The sequence below is a fragment of the Castor canadensis genome, chromosome 6 (genome assembly GCF_047511655.1).
Source record: "Castor canadensis chromosome 6, mCasCan1.hap1v2, whole genome shotgun sequence".
Lineage (NCBI taxonomy): Eukaryota > Metazoa > Chordata > Mammalia > Rodentia > Castoridae > Castor > Castor canadensis.
In genome coordinates this window covers 144,703,631-144,722,988 of record NC_133391.1, presented here as the reverse complement: position 1 = coordinate 144,722,988, position 19,358 = coordinate 144,703,631, and the positions used below count along the sequence as shown (strand labels likewise).

Here is a 19,358-nt window from a genome sequence, read left to right as displayed (position 1 = left end):
AATGAAGAAAAGTAACTGTGGTGCTGTGATGGCAGAATGTGCCAGAAACCTGTCTCATCAGAGTCTCTCTGCTATAACACTGTCTGAGGGAGGTGCTGGGGAATCTGCTGAGTGCTGCTGACTAGCATGCACTCCAGGAGCCTGATGTGGAAAAAACTACACGTGCTGCTCGAGGTGGGCTCTGGAAAAGCTGCGTGCAGTACAGAAGCCTGTCAAGAGGAGTACACTATACTGGAAGGAAAGCCCTTTGCTCGTACAATGTCTTTCCAACACCATCTAACATATGCCAACTGGCAAAGGAAAAATACTTAAAGGGCTCAAATTCATTTTTTACAGAGGAGGCAGTGAAGGATGAATTTGGAGCTGAGGGACAATAAATGAATAACTGGCACATATAGTCAAATAGGTAATTTTATATCTTATGGACTTAAATATAAGGTACTTCCCAAGGAGCAGGAAATTTGTGATCCTGGTCAGAATTTTGCTAAGAATCTCATTCTTTTCCACTCTTCTACAAAACATATCATGAGACCAGGGGCACTGTTCTTTTTTTGGTTGTCCTGGGTAGTAGTTCTACCTTTGTTCTTCTAGTTGTCTTTCTATGGGTAGTTGATTTGGACCTTCAGTTCCCTGTGTGACTTGACATGTTGATATTGGATGTTGTACTGAAATGCCTGATATTGTCACTCATTCTAGTCTCAGAGCCACTCAGATATTTCTTTGAATTATCTTTGCCATTAGAATCATTATTCTGAATCATTATATTTAGAATGACTTTTGGAAGAATAAATTTTCTCCAGAACATGAAAGTGTACATTAAAACACCAAGTGCTAATACAGAAGCTGTAACAAGTTCTCCTAAGAATTATATCTAATCTACTCAGTGTGCTCTGTATTTCTCATACTTCTGCTGGCTGAGAATTCATCCCCTGCCTTCCCCTCCCCTTTCTCTCTCCTCCCCTAAACCTTAAATGAAATGCATGGGACAAAAAGTGTTTGAGATTTCAGATTTTTTCACATTTTAGGATATTTGCATATGCATGTTGAGATATCTTATGGATGCAACCCAAATCTAAACATGAAATTCATTTGTTTCATGTATACTGTATGGCCATAGCTGGGGTGGTGATAGTATCTATTCCCAAAGTATCTTGTTGGTAGGCTAGCCTCATGCTTACAGAAAACCTTAATGGACAAGCATCTCCTAACTGTGGCCCTCTCAGCTCTCTGACAGTTGATAGTCTCAGCTCTCTGATAGTTGTGTCTTTGATATTCTCTTTCCTTGGGAAAGAATGTGCTACATGCTGGTAAGGAAGGAGTGGCAGTGAAGCGAACACTTACAACAGAGAAAACAAGCCATGAGTAACTCTGATGGAATTGAAGACATGAGGCAGCAGAAAGCTTAAATAAACAGAGTGAGAAGAGTAAAGGGAAATTAGCTGGAAGTAACAAGCAATACAAGCAAAGGCAGAATATTTGAGTCATATAATGGCAAGGCAGAGTTGGGAGCAACAGTTACTGGTGTTTCTCCTTGGGTCATCAGAGCAGTTGTCACTTTACAAAACCTACTGAATGAATAAGAGTTCTTTGTGAGGCCTACCTGAACAGCTCTTCCCAGTATTCCTTCCTGTAACCTCATTTGACCTTTAACCAACCTCCCTTAGTAAATAGTCCCTTCCATAAACCAAGTTTTTCTTTGCTCTTTGTTGCCCTAATTGGCTTCTATTTCTGCACATTTTGGTGTGTCTCAATATTTGGTAATGCTTATGTTTCCTGTGTTTGTAATGACTATTCTTTTACTTGGACATTTTTGGTTAAATTCTCTTTTAGGGGTTGGGACAAGTAGTATTGGGGTTTGAACTCAGGGCCTCAAGCTTGCTAGACTTGCACTATACCCAACCCATTTTGCTTTAGTTATTTTTCGAGTAAGGTCTTATGTGTTGCCCCGTTCATCATCTCCCTCCTTCCCCCAGCCTGGAGTACCATCCAGTTTGAAAGTTTGTTTAAAACTTTTTTGGGGATGATATATTCATTCAAGCCTGCAAATTTTCTTTAACTGCATTTCACATATTTTAATTTATTGTCTTCTCATTATCTTTCAGTTAAAAATATTTCCAATTTCTACTGTGTTTTCTTCCTTAACCTATGAGTTATTTACTTACTGCTTTATTTTCAGATTATTATTTTTGGTAATATTAAGGCTTGGACTCAGGGTCTTGTGCTTGCCAGGCAAGCACTTTATCCCTTGAGCTGTGCCCAAATTCCTTTTTCTTTAGTTTGTTTTCAGAAGGGTCTCAGGTTTTTGCTCAACTGGCCTTGAATCACAAGCCTCCTACCTCCACTTTTTGTGTAGTTGGGATTACAGGAGTGTGCTATTGTGCATGGCTTGTTTTTGAGACTGTCTCACTAACTTTTTGCCTTGGTTGCTCTCCAGCAGCAATCCTCTTATTTTTACCTCTTGAGTAGCTGATGGTGCACATCACACATCTGGCCTCAAATTATTTTAAAGAATGTTAAAGCCTCCCCATGTGATTGTATATTTGCCTGTTTCTCCTTTTGGTTTTGTCTTTTTTGTTGTTGTTTGCTTTGTGCATTGGAGGTACCAGTACATTTATACTTGTTATTTTCCTGATGGGTTGAACTTTTTGTTAGACACAGAACCAGTGTGTTCTGTGCTTTAAAATTTACTCTGTCTTATATATTGGTAAGGTACCTCAGCTTGAGTAAGTATTTGTGAAGTAATGCTTTTTACCTTCTTTTAGTTTATGGTTTGTTTCTATAAAGTGTCTTTCTCTCTATATATAGGGAATTTTTTTAAGCAAAAGTTTTCTATCCATTCTGGCAAACTTTGTCTTTTAATTAGAATGTTTAAATTAGCTATAGTTAATGTAATTGATAATAAATTTGGGTCTAAGCCATTCATCTTATTCTTAATTTTCTGTTTGACCATTCTGTTTTATTTCCCCTTTATACCGTTTCTTATCTTTTGCATTAATTTTTTTCCTTTCTTTTTTGTCTGGGTATCCAACCTAGGACCTTATTACCATCTCCTTTTCTTTTTACTCACTCAACTCCGGCCACATTGGGAAAATGCCAGGTACACACTTACCTCAGGTCCTTTCTAGCAGCTGTTCTCAGTTCTTGGAATACTTTTCCTCAGAATTTCTCCATAGTGGTCTCTGTCACTTAGTTTCTGACTACTGTATCTAAAATACGTATCCCATCTTCTTGGTGTATACTATCTACCTTTTTGCTTTGTTTCCCCCATTGCTTATTACCAGTTTTCATATTATTACGTATTTTACTTATTTATTAGTTTAGTATTGATTTTGGAAGGAAGGGTACAACATAGGCAGGCCTCTGTATTAGGTTGGACCTTTAGCAGCAACAGTTATTCAACTTTAGGGAGTTGCTTTTGGGCCCATGTGTAACTTCATCCCAGCCACCATAGCTATTGCATTTATAAGCCTATTGTGTTAACATCACGGTGGATGGTGACAAAGGCTAGCTGATATTAACTAGCCAAACAACTTTGTCTGCATGGTTGCTCATTGCTTTTTTTGAAGCTGATGCTTTCTGGGATTAACATGTGATACAAAGAGCTTCATACTTGTCCACTTTCATATGTCTGTCTATATACATATTCCCCACATTTCCTTGTCTCAGTCTTTTTTTGTTTAATTTATTTTTGGTGGTACTGGGGTTTGAACTCAGGGTCCTCATGCTTGCTAGGCAGGCACTCTACCACTTAGCCACTCTGCCATCAACTCCTTGCCTCGATCTCTTGATCTTTTAGAGGAAATTATCCTGCATCTTTTGGAGAGCTTGTATTTCATGTATGTAATTGCTACTTTTTGGTCACTTTGTTCAACTAACTAATGTCATAATGATCATGGGTCAGTGTGAATTTCTTTGGATTATTCAGATGGTTCAACTCCCTTTGGAGTATATTAAAACTATGGGCAGGAAAATTAATCCATCCCAAATTCAAGGATGTAAATGTTTGCTGTTGTTGGGTGTATGTGTCTGTCAGCTGCTTTTGGTCCTCCTTCTAAATAGCATTTAAAAAACATGTGTTACTAAATTAATGCCTGCCTACCACTTACCTGATGGAGACTAAAATTGCCTTGATATGCTGCCAGAGACTCTGGCTTTTAACTGTATATTCTTTAATTGGTGATTTAACACCCTCAGCCTTTCATTGTTTTTCTCCTTTGCATTGGCTGCTCCTAGCAACAGCTATCTAATTCCAATCCTTTTAATTACTTCTGTACTTCCCAAATGCTTGAAATACTGCACCCGTCATGTCTTCTCTTTCACCAAGAAAAGTTTTAGGAATTGTGATTCAATGCTATAGTGTGGTAGGTAGGAACTGTTTTGTAAGACCAGTGAGAGTCCTTATTGCTACCCAGACAGTTGTTGATACAGCTAAAAATCTCATTTTGGAGTTGACTTCATAGGACCACTTTTGTTACCAGCTCTCTTAGGTCAGGTTCTCCAAAAGATATTTCAAAGTTCTAAGATTTGCATCTCAGAAGTTTATTGGAAAATGCTTCTGGGGGCATTAGGAAGATAGAGAAATGGAATTGCTAACTAGTTGCAACAGCAGCTTTAGTTGATCCCATAGGGAGGAGAACCCTTCTTAGATATTACAGATTAAAGTACAGGCCTGGAGTATTTTACTGCCATTGACCATTAACTGTGTGCCGCATTGGGATGGTATCATAACTTTGGGTGATGCAGTTTTCCTCAGGGTGAAGGGGGCTTCTGTATGGCACGTCACACCCTTCATTACAGGTAGTGGCCAGATCAGTTTTAGTGGTGGAGTGAGGGTGGAAAGTATACTATGCTGCTTAATGGTGTAAACAGAAGTGCTGAAAAACTTGTTCAAAGAGTTCAACCATATGAAAGGGAAGAGAGAGAAGATAGAAGGGGTTCCTGAGCAGACTGGGAAGGATAGGGTCTAGGATCCTTGGGTAGGAAGAGTATAATTTTTGCCATTGTAATCAAAGAGAATGAGGAAGAGAGGAGTTCAGTTGCAGATAAATTTGTAACATTATGGGTGGAGGTTGAGGCAGTTCTTACTTGTTCTTCTGGGAAAGAGCCACAAGATTCAGTAGCTCAAGAGGGAGAATTGGTTGGTTTGAAGGTGCAAGGTAAGTTGAAAAGGTTTTAATATACCACTGTGGAGAGTAGGAAGGGAGAGGTAACAGAATAGCTCTGTTAAGGACCCATTTGAGATTATGTTCATGGTTTTGTAGAATTGTCAGGTTTTTTTTTTTTTTTTGGCAGTGCTTAATGTAGTGAAAGTATACACCTTATGCTTTGTGTCTTACTAGATTATTTTATTTTTCTTTTTCATAGTCATCAGATCAAATCATTGCAGTACAGTAACACAGGAGACATGATTCTTGTTGTATCCGGAAGCTCACAGGCCAAGGTGATTGATAGAGATGGTTTTGAAGTAATGGAATGTATTAAGGGAGACCAGTATATTGTGGACATGGCCAACACCAAGGTAAGCATTAGCTAGAATATTTTAACAAATTTCATTCAGGGCACTTCCTCCCCCCCCACCCCCACTTTGACTCAGTGTCTTGCTATGGAGCCAGACTGGCCTGGAACTTAAAATCTTCCTACCTTAGCCTCCAGAGTATGGAATTATAGGTCTATCCCACCACACCTGGCCAGCACATGTTTATTAACAACCTGTTTGACTTGTCATGTAGTAATTCATCCTAAAAGTCAATATATTAAAACAAAACAAGTTAGTATTTCTCACAGTTGTGTGGATTGATTGGGAGGTTCTTCTGCTTTGTACAGTGTCAGCTAGAGCATTAAGATGGCTGTAATGCCCAAAATGGCCTAACTCAGCTGGTTACAGTCAGAGCACTATCCCATGAGCATCTCTCTCTCTCTCTCTCTCTCTCTCTCCCTCTCTCTCTCTCTCTCTCTCTCATTCTCAGTTTCACTTTTGGCCTTGCTTTCTCTTTCAGCTTATCTAGTTTGGGCTCTCTCACACTGTGGTCTTAATGGAGTTTGACTTCTTATCTGATTGCTGGGTTCCATGAATAACGAACACAGAAACTGTAAATTTCTTAATGTCTAGCTTCAGGTCTTTTATGGCATTATAGAGCCAGCTCAAATCTGGGGTAAGGCGAGGTAGACTCTTACCTTTTGATAGGTGAAAGATAAGGTCAAAGTGTGAAAGCTTATATAGGCTAGAAGAAATTGATGCAGCCAACTTTTGAAGCAATCTAACTAGCTACTATGCTCTAGGCTTTAGAACAAGAAGCAAAGAGGGTGTCATTAATCTTTTTATGTAAATATTTTAATAGGATAATGATATTTTAAGATTATTAATAATCAGTTTAATATTCACAATAATGCTATAAAACTAATGGATGGAATCATTATTCATTTTTGCTAATGTGTCTGTGGGTTGGCTATTCATTGATGGGGTTGGCTCTAAACTGCAGATTAAGTCTAAAACTGTTTTATGTACCTCTGTTCCTTGTTGCACCTATGGACTACATGAGGACATGGGTGTCTAATAGTGATGGCAGAAATACAAGGAAACCCCAACTCTGGAAGTACATCTCAATTCTTTCCTTATATCGTGTCCAGTAATATTCTACCAATAGAATGGAAAAAATATGCCCTGGTTTCTAGTGGGAGGAATTGCAGTGCCATGTAGCAATGGTTGTGGACATAGAGAGGGGTGATAGATTGCCAACAATAATGCAGTCTGCCACAGATAATTAAAATGTGAGTGAATATGCTTGATGTAGAATTTTAAGCCTACATTTTAATTAATTTTTGCTCTTTTATTCCCCTGCCTATGTATTGCCTTCTTCTTATACATCAGTTCTCCTGGTTTGTGCCTAAACCAGTTTTGCATGAGATTTGTGTAAGAAAATACAATTCTCATTCTCTTTGTGGATTCCATATTTATGAACTCACTTACTTGCTTAAAAATTTTTGTGAACCCCAAAAGAATACTCATTGCACTTTCATGCTCATTTATGGACATATACTTATACAGGATGACCAAAAATTTGAGTTTGAGCAAAATGACACTCTGTTGTCCCGTTTCAGCACCAATGCACTAATCAAGTGTTTTAAATATTGTCTATTTGATGCTGTGTTTTTATTTTCTTTTTCATTTGTGGTTTTGCTGTTTGAAGCAACTCTCAAGTATGGTGACAAAGTGCTAGAGTGCTGCCTCTTGTTCCTAAGCACAAAAAGTCTGTGATGTGCCTTACAGAGAAAATATATGTGTTAGATAAAGCATCATTTAGGCATAAGATGTAGTGCTATTGTCTGTTGAGTTCAACATTAAAGAATCAATAATATATATTAAATAAGGTATCCTTAAGCCCAAACACACATCAGACAGTTATGTACTGATTGGTTGAAAAATGTGAATAGAGGCTTGCAAAAATCCATGTATTTGCTAATTCAGTTTTCATGGAACTTTGTATGTTGTAACTACCATGAATAATGGGCTGTAATCTATTTTAGGTGGTGTAGTTGAGCTATGAGATTAAATTAGTATAGTGTGTTTTAAACTGTTCTGTGCTGAACCTTAGTGAAATTGTCTCTCAACTCTGATGAAGATCAGTCTTTTGTTTATTGACAAATTATTTATTAACCTGTTCATGTTAGTTGAGTCAAACAAAATTCAACTATGACTTGAACAAGAATTTATGTATACTTAAATCGTAGTGGTGGCCTGAGTAGTTTTTTCAAAAAATATTTTGAACTATGGTTTCTTAATTTTTTCTCAGAAACGTTGCTATTACAGATTCTACTAATATGTTTTAGGGGTAATGTAGTAAGAAAATACAAAGGATGGGACTATCTTAAAGTAAAATTTCTCTCTCTCTGAGGCTTTTGGGAACTGAAAACTTTAAACAACTACTTTACGGAAATGAAAGCTTTAAAAGCCCCTATTTATTTATTAATTAACTTATTTTCTCTTAGTGTATATTGTACAAAGGGGTTTTATTGTGATATTTACAACATGCATATAATGTACTTTGATCATATTCACACCATCTATATTACTCTTCTCTGCATCTTCATCAGCATTTGTTGTTGTTTGCTTTCTTGAGAATCAACAATGTGGTGAGGTGGAATCCCAGGGTTGTTTTGATTTGCATTTCCTTTATGGCTAAGGTTGTTGAACATTTCTTCATATATTTGTCATTTGTACTTCTTTTGAGAACTGTCTGTTCAATTTGTTTGCCCATTTAATATTGGATTGGATTGTTCTTTTGGTGTTTTAAGTTTTGAGTACTTTATATATTCTTGATATTAATTCTTTATCTGATAAATAGGTAGAAAATAAAGATTTTCTCCCATTTTGTAGGTTGTCTTTTGCTTTGCTGAAGTTTTTTTTTTAATTTGATACAATCCCATTTGTCAATTCTTGCCCTTCTTTCTTTTTTTTTTATTTTATTATTCATATGTGCATACAAGGCTTGGGTCATTTCTCCCCCCGCCCTCACCCCCTCCCTTACCACCCACTCCGCCCCCTCCCTCTCACCCCCACCCCCTCAATACCCAGCAGAAACTATTTTGCCCTTATTCCTAATTTTGTTGTAGAGAGAGTATAAGCAATAATAGGAAGGAACAAGGGTTTTTGCTGGTTGAGATAAGGATAGCTATACAGGGAGTTGACTCACATTAATTTCCTGTGTGTGTGTGTTACCTTCTAGGTTAATTCTTTTTGATCTAACCTTTTCTCTAGTTCCTGGTCCCCTTCTCCTATTGGCCTCAGTTGCTTTTAAGGTATCTGCTTTAGTTTCTCTGCGTTAAGGGCAACAAATGCTAGCTAATTTTTTAGGTGTCTTACCTATCCTCACCCCTCCCTGTGTGCTCTCGCTTTTATCATCTGCTCAAAAGTCCAATCCCCTTGTTGTGTTTGCCCTTGATCTAATGTCCACATTAGTCTTTTGGGCCAGGCAAACCTCACTCAGAGTGATGTTCTCCAATTCCACCCATTTACCAGCAAATGATAAAATTTCGTTCTTCTTCATGGCTGCATAAAATTCCATTGTGTATAGATACCACATTTTCTTAATCCATTCGTCAGTGGTGGGGCATCTTGGCTGTTTCCATAACTTGTCTTGCCCTTATTTCCTGAGCCTTATTCAGCAAAGCATTATCTATGCCTATATTTTCAAGGGCTTTCCCTGTATTTTTCTCTAGTACTTTCAAAATTTTCATATATCTTATTAGGTTTGATCCATTTTGAGTTAGATTTTTTTTGGTACTAGGATTTGAACTCAGGGCCTAGACCTTAAGCCACTCCACCAGCTCTCTCCCCCATTTTTTTTTTTGTGATGGGTTTTTTCAAGATAGGGGCTCACGAACTATTTGCCAGGACTGGCTTCGAACCGTGATCCTCCTGATCTTTCCCTCCTGTTTAGTAGGATTACAGGCAAGAGCCACCAGCACCTGGCTATGAATTAATTTTTGTATAGGGTGAGAGATGTAGGCCTACTTTCAGTCTTCTACATGTGGATATCCATTTTTCCAAGCCCTGTTTGTTGAAGAGGCTGTCTTTTCACCAATGTGTGTTTTGGGGGCCTTTGTTGAAAATCAAGTGGCTGTAGCTGAGTGGGTTTATTTCTGGAGCTTCTATTCCATTGATTAACATCTATTCCGTTGATTAACATGTACATTTGTGTGACAATATTGTGCTGTTTTTGTTACAATGGCTCTGTAGTATTTTTTGAAGTCAGGTATTGTAATACCTCTAGCATTGCTATTTTTGCCTAGGATTGCTTTGGCTATTTGGGGATCTTTTGTGGTTCCATATAAATTTTAGGGTTTTTTTTCTGTTTCTATAAAAATGACATTGGCTCGATGGGGACTGCATTGAATTTATCAATTGCTTTTGATAGTATAACCATTTTTACAATATTGGTTCTGCCTAGCCATGAACATGGGAGTCTTTCCATCTTCTAGTGTTTTTTTCAATTTATTTATGCATGGTTTTATAGTTTTCTTTGTAAAGTTCTTTTACCTCCTTAGTAAAGTTTATTCCTAGGTATTTAAAAAATTTTTTTTGAGGCTATTATGAATGGGGTTGTTTTTCCAATTTCTTTCTCAGCCTGAATATATTGAAAAAAAAAAAGCTACTGAATTTTGTATATTGATATTGTATCCTGCTACTTTGCTGAAAGTGTTTATAAGATCTAAGGATTTGTTTTATGAAGTTGTCTGTGTCATTTAAGTATAGGATTGTGTCATCTGCAAGTAAGGATAATTTTATTTTTTCCTTTCCTATTTGTATATCTTTTATTTCTTTCTCTTGCTTTATTTTTTTTTGGCTTAGAATTCAGTACTAAATTAAGAGTAGAGAGAGGAGACCCTCTTTCTCCTGACTTTAGAGGAAATGGTTTCAGCTTTTCCCCATTTAGTATTATGTTGTCTATAGGTTTAGTATATATATCCTTTACTATGTTGAGGTATGTTCCTTCTATTCCTGGTTTCCTTGGGACTTTTTACCATAAGGGGTGTTGACTTTTGTCAAAGGCTGTTTCTGTGTCTATTGAGATGATTATATGATTTTTGTCTTTTTCCTGTTTATGATGCTGTATTACATTTATTGATTTGTGTATGTGGAACTATCTTTGCATCACTGGAATGAAACCAACTTGATCATGGTCTATGATCTTTTTAATGTGTTGTTGAATTCAGTTTGCAAGTATTTTATTGAGAATTTTTGCATCTGTGTTCATCAAGACAGTTAGTCTCTAGTTTTCTTTTTCTTTCTTTTTTTTTTTTTTTGTCATTCCCTTATTAGGTTTTGGTATCAGCATAATACTGGCTTAAATAGAGTTAGGTAGCCTTTCTATTTTATGGTAGAGTTTGAGGAGCATTGGTGGTAGTTCTTCCTTAAGGATCTGGGAAAGTTCAGCAGAGAATCCTCAGTCCTGGGCTTTTCTTTGTTGGGACACTCTTTATTACTGCTTTAATTTCATTGATTGTTCTAGATATGTGTAGATGGCTTATGTCCCCCTTGTTCAATTTTGATAGGTCAGATGCACCTAGAAATTTACCCAGTTTTTGTAGATTTTCCAGTGTATTAGAATATATGTTTTCTAATTATTTCCTAATGATTCTTTGAATTTTATTGCTCTTTGTTGTGATACCCTATTCCTTACCTTTGATTTTGTTAATTTGGGTCTTCTCCCTCTTTGATGAAGGGTTTGTTAATCTTATTTATCTTATCAAGGAATCTTTTCAAACATTTTTTTCATTGATTCTTTTATTGTTCTTTTAGTCTCCTTTCCTTAATTTCTATGCTGATCTTTACCATTTTTTTCTGCCTACAGCTTTTGGGTTTGACTTGTTCTTGTTTTTCTAAGAGCTTGAGGTATATTGTTAAAGCCCCAGTTTATTACATTTTTTAAAAGTTTGTGCTTATGATAGACAGTCCTTCTAAGAAAGTATGAGGAAGCGAGTTTTTAAAATTTGCTGGTCTCTAAGCTCTTTTTATTTATTTTAGCTACCTAGGGCTGCTTATGTTATGAAAAGACTAATGGTTTGTGGATTTAAGGTTTAGCCAAGAAAGATTCAAAAGAAAGGAATTTAATTGGTTCTAAATCTAGCTCTTTCTGTATTCCCATCTAGTCCCTGTAGTAAGATGATTAGGAAAGTAGGTCAAGGGCAGCAAAAAAAAAAAAAAAAAAAAAAAAAATCATAGGAATCAAGAAAAGCAAAATACTAGCTTAACTTATTTACCAATACATAAAAAAGTTATCATACATGTAACTACATATTATACCTTACCCCATATTATCTCTTTTTATTTCAAAATCATGGTTTATTTTACTGCATTTCCCCAAAGCAGATGTAATCAGTTGACTATTTATTTGTCTTGGAAATATTACTGATATCTTAATTATAGTCTTTGACTTGAGTGATAGTTTTGGTAATGTGGATAGTGTTATTTATATGGCAGGTATCATAGGACACTTGAAAAAAATCCTTTTAATCCTCTTTTCTGATGGTAATGGGACTTGGACTCAGGGTCTCATGCTTGCTAGGTAGGTGCTTTGTCACTTGAGCCACTCCTCCAGCCCTTTTAATCCTCTTTTCTGATTCCTAGAGAAATTTGTAGCTCATGTTTTTTTTTTTTTTTTTTGACAGAATTTCGTCTGATTTATTTTTATTTTTTTTTCATTTTTCTTTTATTATTCATATGTGCATACAAGGCTTGGTTCAATTTTCCCCCCTGCCCCCACCCTCTCCCTTACCACCCACTCCACCCCCTCCCTCTCCCCCCCCCAATACCCAGCAGAAACTATTTTGCCCTTATTTCTAATTTTGTTGTAGAGAAAGTATAAGCAATAACAGGAAGGGACAAGGGTTTTTGCTGGTTGAGATAAGGATAGCTATACAGTGCATTGACTCACATTGATTTCCTGTGCGTGGGTGTTACCTTCTAGGTTATTTCTTTTTGATCTCACCTTTTCTCTAGTACCTGTTCTATTGGCCTCAGTTGCTTTAAGGTATCTGCTTTAGTTTCTCTGCGTTAAGGGTAACAAATGGTAGCTAGGTTTTTAGGTGTCTTACCTATCCTCACCCCTTCCTTGTGTTACACAATTTCAAATATCAAGAAAACCAGTCAAAATTAAAGATACAAAGAGTAAGGAAAGCCAGGCAAGTTCTTAAGCAATAATACAAGAGATGCCAAAACAAGATGACCCATATGTCAGAATTATTAGAAAATACTTCAAGTTAGTGATCATAACCATGTACAAAAAGGAAAAGCAAACACTTTTGAATCAAATGCAAACAGCAAAGAAAAACAAACCATTTCAAAAATAGAAATTTGATAATATTAAAACACAAAAAATAAGAGTTAAAAATTTGCTAGAGGGGCCCAGTAACAGAATGGAATTGTCATAGGCATCAATGAACTGGAAGAGTCATTAATGGAAACAATCCAAAGTGAACAGAAGACAGAGAAAAGAATATAATGAGCAGAGTTTTATTACAGATCCGTAAGACAAGATCAAAAAAATTCAGGATTCCGTGCCAGTCTAGCAAGCATGGAGCCCTAAGTTCTAACCTCAGATCCACAATCAAGACACACACACACACACACACACACACACACACACACACACACACACACACACGAGTGTAGTAGAAGTGGAGAATATAATACACAGTTCTGACATTGGCATGCCAGGAAGAGATGAAGGAAAGTATAGAAACTGAGAATTTTTCCAAACTGATGAAAGATACCAGTTTACAGATTTTCATGTTTAAGCATGAATCCCATGCTTAAAACAAGTCATCTTAAAACTGACAGAAAAAAAATGAATTATCTTCCAAAGAGTGACAGCTAGCATTTTAACAGCAAGTCAGAAAAGGATAGTCTGGTATAGCTTTACTGTGCTCAAAGAAAATTATTGCTAATCTAGAATTCTATGTACATCAATTAAAATGCTATTTGAAAAAAAATTCAGGATTCCTATTGTACAATTAACAGGAGAAGAAGATAAGTTCAGAAAAATACCTAGAGAAATAGTGACTAAAAACTTCCCAAATTCGGCAGCAGTGCAAACAATGTATATACATACAGTGAGTAAATGTAAAATCGATAAAATTAAAAAAGATAATAAATTACATCCATGTTTAAAAAAAGAAAAAACTTCCCAAATTCAAGAATCACATGAACACCAAATAGGATAAACTGAAAATAAAGCAAAAAAACTAAAAATAAGTTAGTTTAAAACCTGCACCCAGGCCAGGCAACAGTGGCTCTCAACTGTAATCCTAGCTACTAAGGACGCAGAGATCATAAGACTCACTGTTTGAAGCCAGCCCTGGGCAAATAGTTTGCAAGACCCTATCTCAAAAAAAAACCCATCACAATCTAAACAGAGATCTGCCATATGATCCAGCAATCCCACTCCTGAGTATATACCCAAAGGATGCAACACAGGTTACTCTAAAGGCACCTGCACACCCATGTTTATTGCAGCACTATTCACAATAGCCAAATTATAGAAACAACCAAGATGCCCTACTACTGATGAATGGATCAAGAAAATGTGGTATTTATACACAATGGAATTTTATTCAGTCATGAAGAAGAATGAAATCTTATTATTTGAAAGTAAATGGATGGAACTGGAGAATATAATTCTGAGCGAGGTTAGCCAGGCTCAGAAGACCAAAAATCGTATGTCCTCCCTCATATGGGGACTTTAGATCTAGTGCAAATGCAGCAATGTGGTTGGACTTGGACATGGATCACATGCTAAGGGGCGAGCACATACGGGAGGTATGGGGATAGGCAGGAAACCCAAAACTTGAAAGCGTTTGATGTCCCAACTCCAGAGGAACTAATACAGAAACCTTAAACCAACAGAGGTTAACATGAGAAAGGGATCAGGAGCCAGTGTAAAGATCAGTTAGAGATGAATCACCTTGGTTTGTAACACATGGGTATTTGAAAGCAATGCTAGGAATCTCTCTGAATAGCTATCCTTAACTCAACTAGCAAAAACACTTTGTCTTCCTTATTATGCTTATGTCTTCTCTTCAACAAAATTAGAGATAAGATTAGAACAGGTTCTACCTGGAAGCTGGGGGGTGGGGGAGGAGAATGACCCAAACAATGTAAGCACATGTGAATAAATGAATAATAGTTAAAAAAAAACAAAACCCATCACAAAAAAGGGCTGGTGGAGTGGCTCAAGGTGTAGGCCCTGAGATCAAGCCCCAGTACCAGACAGGGAGAGAGAGAGAAAGACATATGTTGAGGCAAAAATTCACTTAATAGCATTTCTTATAATATTTGTTTAAAAAAAAAAGTGAAATCATGCATGACAGCAAATGCCTATAATCCCAGCTACTTGGGAGGCAAAGGCAGGGAGATCACGTGTTCAAGGCCAACCCATGCAAAAGGTAACTCAAGACTCTGCCTCAAAAACAAAAGGTCTGAGAACACAGCTCTCAAGTGGAAGAATGCTTCCTTCATGTACAAAGCACTAGATTCAATAGCCAGTACCACAAAAAAAGTACAATAGAACTTAAAGCATGCACCTTAAAATATCAGGAAAAGAAAACACATGGAAGAAAAGAAATCATGAAGATGAAAGTAGAAACCGATGCTGTAAAAGAAAAACAATCTCAATGAATGAGATCAAAAGTTTCTTCTTAAAAAAATTAAATATATTTGATAAACTTTTAACAAGACAAAGAAAAAAAGAGAGAGAAGACTCAAATTACCAGTATCAAGGAAAAACAGGAAGGGACATGCTTCTAAAATATTACTAATAATTCTACATATATATAAATTTAGTAACCTAAAGGAAATATACCGATTCCATGGAAATTACAAACTATCATAACACACCCCGGAAAAAAATAAGAGTATGGATAGTCCTATCTCTTATAAACACATTAAATTCATAGTTAAAAACTTTTAAAACTAGAAAAAGAAAACTTCAGGTCCAAGTAGCTATAATGGCAAAGAGAATAAAAAGGAGCATTTAGTGAGACAAGAGGAAAACCAAGAGAGTACAGTAAATTTGGAAGTCAAGAAAAGGTGTTTTAAGGAGAGCTCAACTGTGTCAAATGCTGCTGAGTTACAATATTATAATGTATTCTATAATATTGTAGAAACAAAAAAATAACCATTGGATATGATATGATGACAGAGTGGAGGAAACAGAAGTGAGTTAAGTTACATCAATTCCACCCAACTGAAGCACTGAGAAATAATAATTAAATGACTGGTTCATTAAAATCTAAAGGGTTTTCAGGGATTCCATTAATCTCTTTCAAAAATAGAAATTTAGGATTGCAGAGTGGCTCAAGTGATAGAGTGCCTGCCTAGCAAGTGCAAGGCCCTGAGTCAAACCCCAGCAGTGCCCCAAAAATAAATAAACCAGAAATTTAAGGCTGGGGCAAGCTCAAAAAAATCAAAGGTCGCATGTTTTCTCTCATATGTGAAAGCTAGACTTCTAAGTTAAATGTATATAGAGAAACATATCTGATTATATATATATATTATATATATATAATTATATATATATAATATATATAATACATATATATAATACATATATATATAATATATATATAATACATATATATAATACATATATATATATATATATATATATAATACATAGTGAAAGAGAAACAAAATTGTAGTAGTGAGTCCATCTGAGGGGGTCTAGGGGAGGTGGGAGAGAGAGAAAAATGTTAGAGAACGAAAAATATTAAAACAACCCATTTATATATGAATATAATATAACATACTGTACAGTAAGCTGTTGACTATTAGAGGAGCATGGTGAATAGAGAATGAGTAAGTAAAGAAGGGAGGGTGTTAATTTGATAAACGCATGATATATATACAGACCTGAAGCACCAAGGTGAAACCCCTTGGACTATCAATATACACTTAATCAGAAAAAAAAAAAATGGCAGTAGGGAAAAATAAATCTTTTCCAGGGATGGTTATTAATGGGAGGGCGGTGAACACAAGGAAAGGGGGAATGAGGGTATATAAGGTGGATGTATTTTATATCCCTATATGAAATAGAAGAATGAAACATGTTGAAATTGTTCTAAGAAGGGGGAAGAGGGAGAATGATGGAGGGGGTAAATCCAACTAAGATATATTTTAAACACATATGTAAATATCACAGTGTATCCCCTGTACAACTATTATATGCTAATAAAATCATTTTTAAAAATTTAAGGCCAGGGGTGTGGCTCAAGTAGTAGATCTCCTACCTAGCAAGCGCAAGGCCTTGAATTCAAATCATATAACCGCCTAAAATAAACAAACAACAATAACAAACAAACAAACAAAAAACACAGAAATTTATCTGCTTAAGAAAAAAAAAGAATTTCTAATGACTACCAGTTAACAGTATCTGGCCTACTTTTGTCCCATTAAATGTATAACTAGGAAAACAGCTTTTGATTTGCAATAAAAGGAAAACCCTAGTTACCCAGTACCTGCTCAGCATTTGAGAACATAGATCCTAAGCTATCTTGACTTTCCCACCATGACCCACTATTCCACGCTGTCATTCTACCTCTGCTTAACTCAGTCTATTTTTACTGACATCTCTGCCTAGTTTCATAATCTAAGGTACAGTTGGCTTACTTCCCAGTGAGTTGCTACTTTACCAATTCACTGTCCTCACTCCCAGACACAGAGATTATATGGATGGTTGCTACTCATTTCAGTCCTTTGAATTTTACTTCCTTTTCTTTGTTCAATAGCAGCTCAACATCTCACTCAGCCCATACAGCTCTTGAACGCAGGCCCTAGAAAACTAATCTTTATTGATTATTTATTTATTAGAGTTGAAAAAGCAAGAGGACCAAAAGAAAATGACCCCTATTACAGAAGATGTTAACAAAAAGATATGCCTTAGTTGTTCAGTAGTCAAAATAAGAACACAAATAGTAGACTGCACAGAAGAAAATCCAAAAGACTGTTGTTTCTTATTTGTAAAGACAGGAGCATGACAAAGGCAATGGGAATGTTAAGTGCCCCTGTGTTAAAACAGTGACCAAAATTAGTCATAACAAAATGGAGTTCAACTAAGGACTCTTAAATGGATCTAAGCAGATTCAGTACCATGGCTAACATAAGTGGAAAAAAATTTAAAAGTGACACCTATTAAAGACCAGTTAGTGATTAAAACACTTTTTTTTAATCAAATAAACTAATTTTCTCTCCACTACCTTTATATAAACATAGTCCCTTCTGGGAAAAGATTATGATTCTCTTTACTTAATAGCCTTAACTTGGAAATTGTCTAGGAGAATTAAGTAACCTCTTCTCTCTCGTAATAGGCTCTAGTTTACATAGAGCATTACTTATCCATAACCAATATTGATTTCCTACACACACATACACATGCTAATTTACACTAATCTGTCCATACTCTTGTGGCTGCCCCAATGAAAATAGCTTTAAAACAGCTATCTGCTAGAGTGCTATTTGTAGTCACAGAATGAGGTGAGACTCCATGACCCACAAAATGAAAGTACCCATGTCTTTGGCATGCTGAGCTAACCGACAAGAGCCACCATCTATGAAGAAATGAAATCCAGGAAAGAATATACTGTGAACTGGCATCTAAAAGTTCTTCTTAAACAGAATCCATTCACAAGCTTTCAGGAATCACCAAACCTACTGCAATTGTTGCAAAATTTGTGTAAACACATTTCTTTTCTTTTTTTTTTTTTTGCAGTAGTAGGAGTTGTGCTTCTCTTCCTACATGCTTTCCCAGCTAGCTGGGGATGACAGGAGTGTACCACAGCCATTGTTTGAGATTGGGTCTCATAAACTTTTTGCCCAAACTGGACTCTGGCAATCTTCCCAATCTCTGCCTCCCAAGCAGCTGGGATGATAGGCTTGATCCACCAAGCCCGCACCAGCCTGTATGATTATATTTTTCTGGGGAGTATGTTCACAGCTTTAATTTGGGAATGGCACAAATTTTTCTCTGAAGAGTCAGTAAGTATTCTATGTCTGTGGGCCACCTGCTCTCTGCTGTAACTTTTCATATCTACTACTGGAGTACAAAAGGAACAACAGACAATAATAAAGTAATGGACAAGGCTGTGTTCCAGTAAAACTTTAAATTATGAAAACAGAATGGAGGCTGGATTTGGTCCATAGGTCATAGTTTGCCAATCCTTTTTGCAATCCATCATACTTAAGTCATTTCCTTCCATGAATCAAGGACTCTAAACTCCAAGTCCTTTTAGTTTCTGAGCAATATTAATATCCATTTGAAGACATAAAAGAGGTAAACTCACTCTCAACTCCAGTGGCCTATTCTAAGATGTTTCAACAGTCCTAAGTATGGACAATTCTACCATTTACCACAAATGGCTCCTCTTCTGAAATCATGAATTCTCAATAACAACTGATTTAATATGTAATAATAACCAGATATGTTGTAGGCTCTAGATATTCCATTTGTTGGCCATGTAATCACCTATCTTTCTATTTTCTACCTTTATTTTCAATATCCTAAACCTCAACCATTCTCTCAACATAATCCTGAATGTCCTTGCATTGTACCTACAATAAAAAAAATTTTTTTTAAACTTTTATTCTGGAATAACCACCTCCACCTCCTCAATCATTATATTATATCCAAACACCCAGGGTCTTGAATAAGACTCAAGGATATCATATGAATATACAGAATGATCACCTCTACAAACTTATCTTCTCTAGGCATTAATGCTCCCACAAACTCTTCTAATATTTTTTCTCTCACAACCACCAATAGCTATCCTAAGTCTTTATGATCCTACTGAAGGCCCATCCCAAT

General features: G+C 36.2%; 1 protein-coding gene across 3 annotated transcripts in view; it reads left to right on the top strand.

The window, feature by feature from the left end:
• Wdr70 (WD repeat domain 70) overlaps positions 1–19,358 on the top strand; it is a 312,490-nt gene that overhangs the window by 98,772 nt on the left and 194,360 nt on the right. For all 3 annotated transcript variants that reach the window (XM_074077580.1, XM_074077579.1, XM_074077581.1), the window contains one exon: positions 5,365–5,518. In XM_074077580.1, coding sequence (XP_073933681.1) covers positions 5,365–5,518 — 154 coding nt within the window. The remainder of the gene's footprint in view (positions 1–5,364; positions 5,519–19,358) is intronic.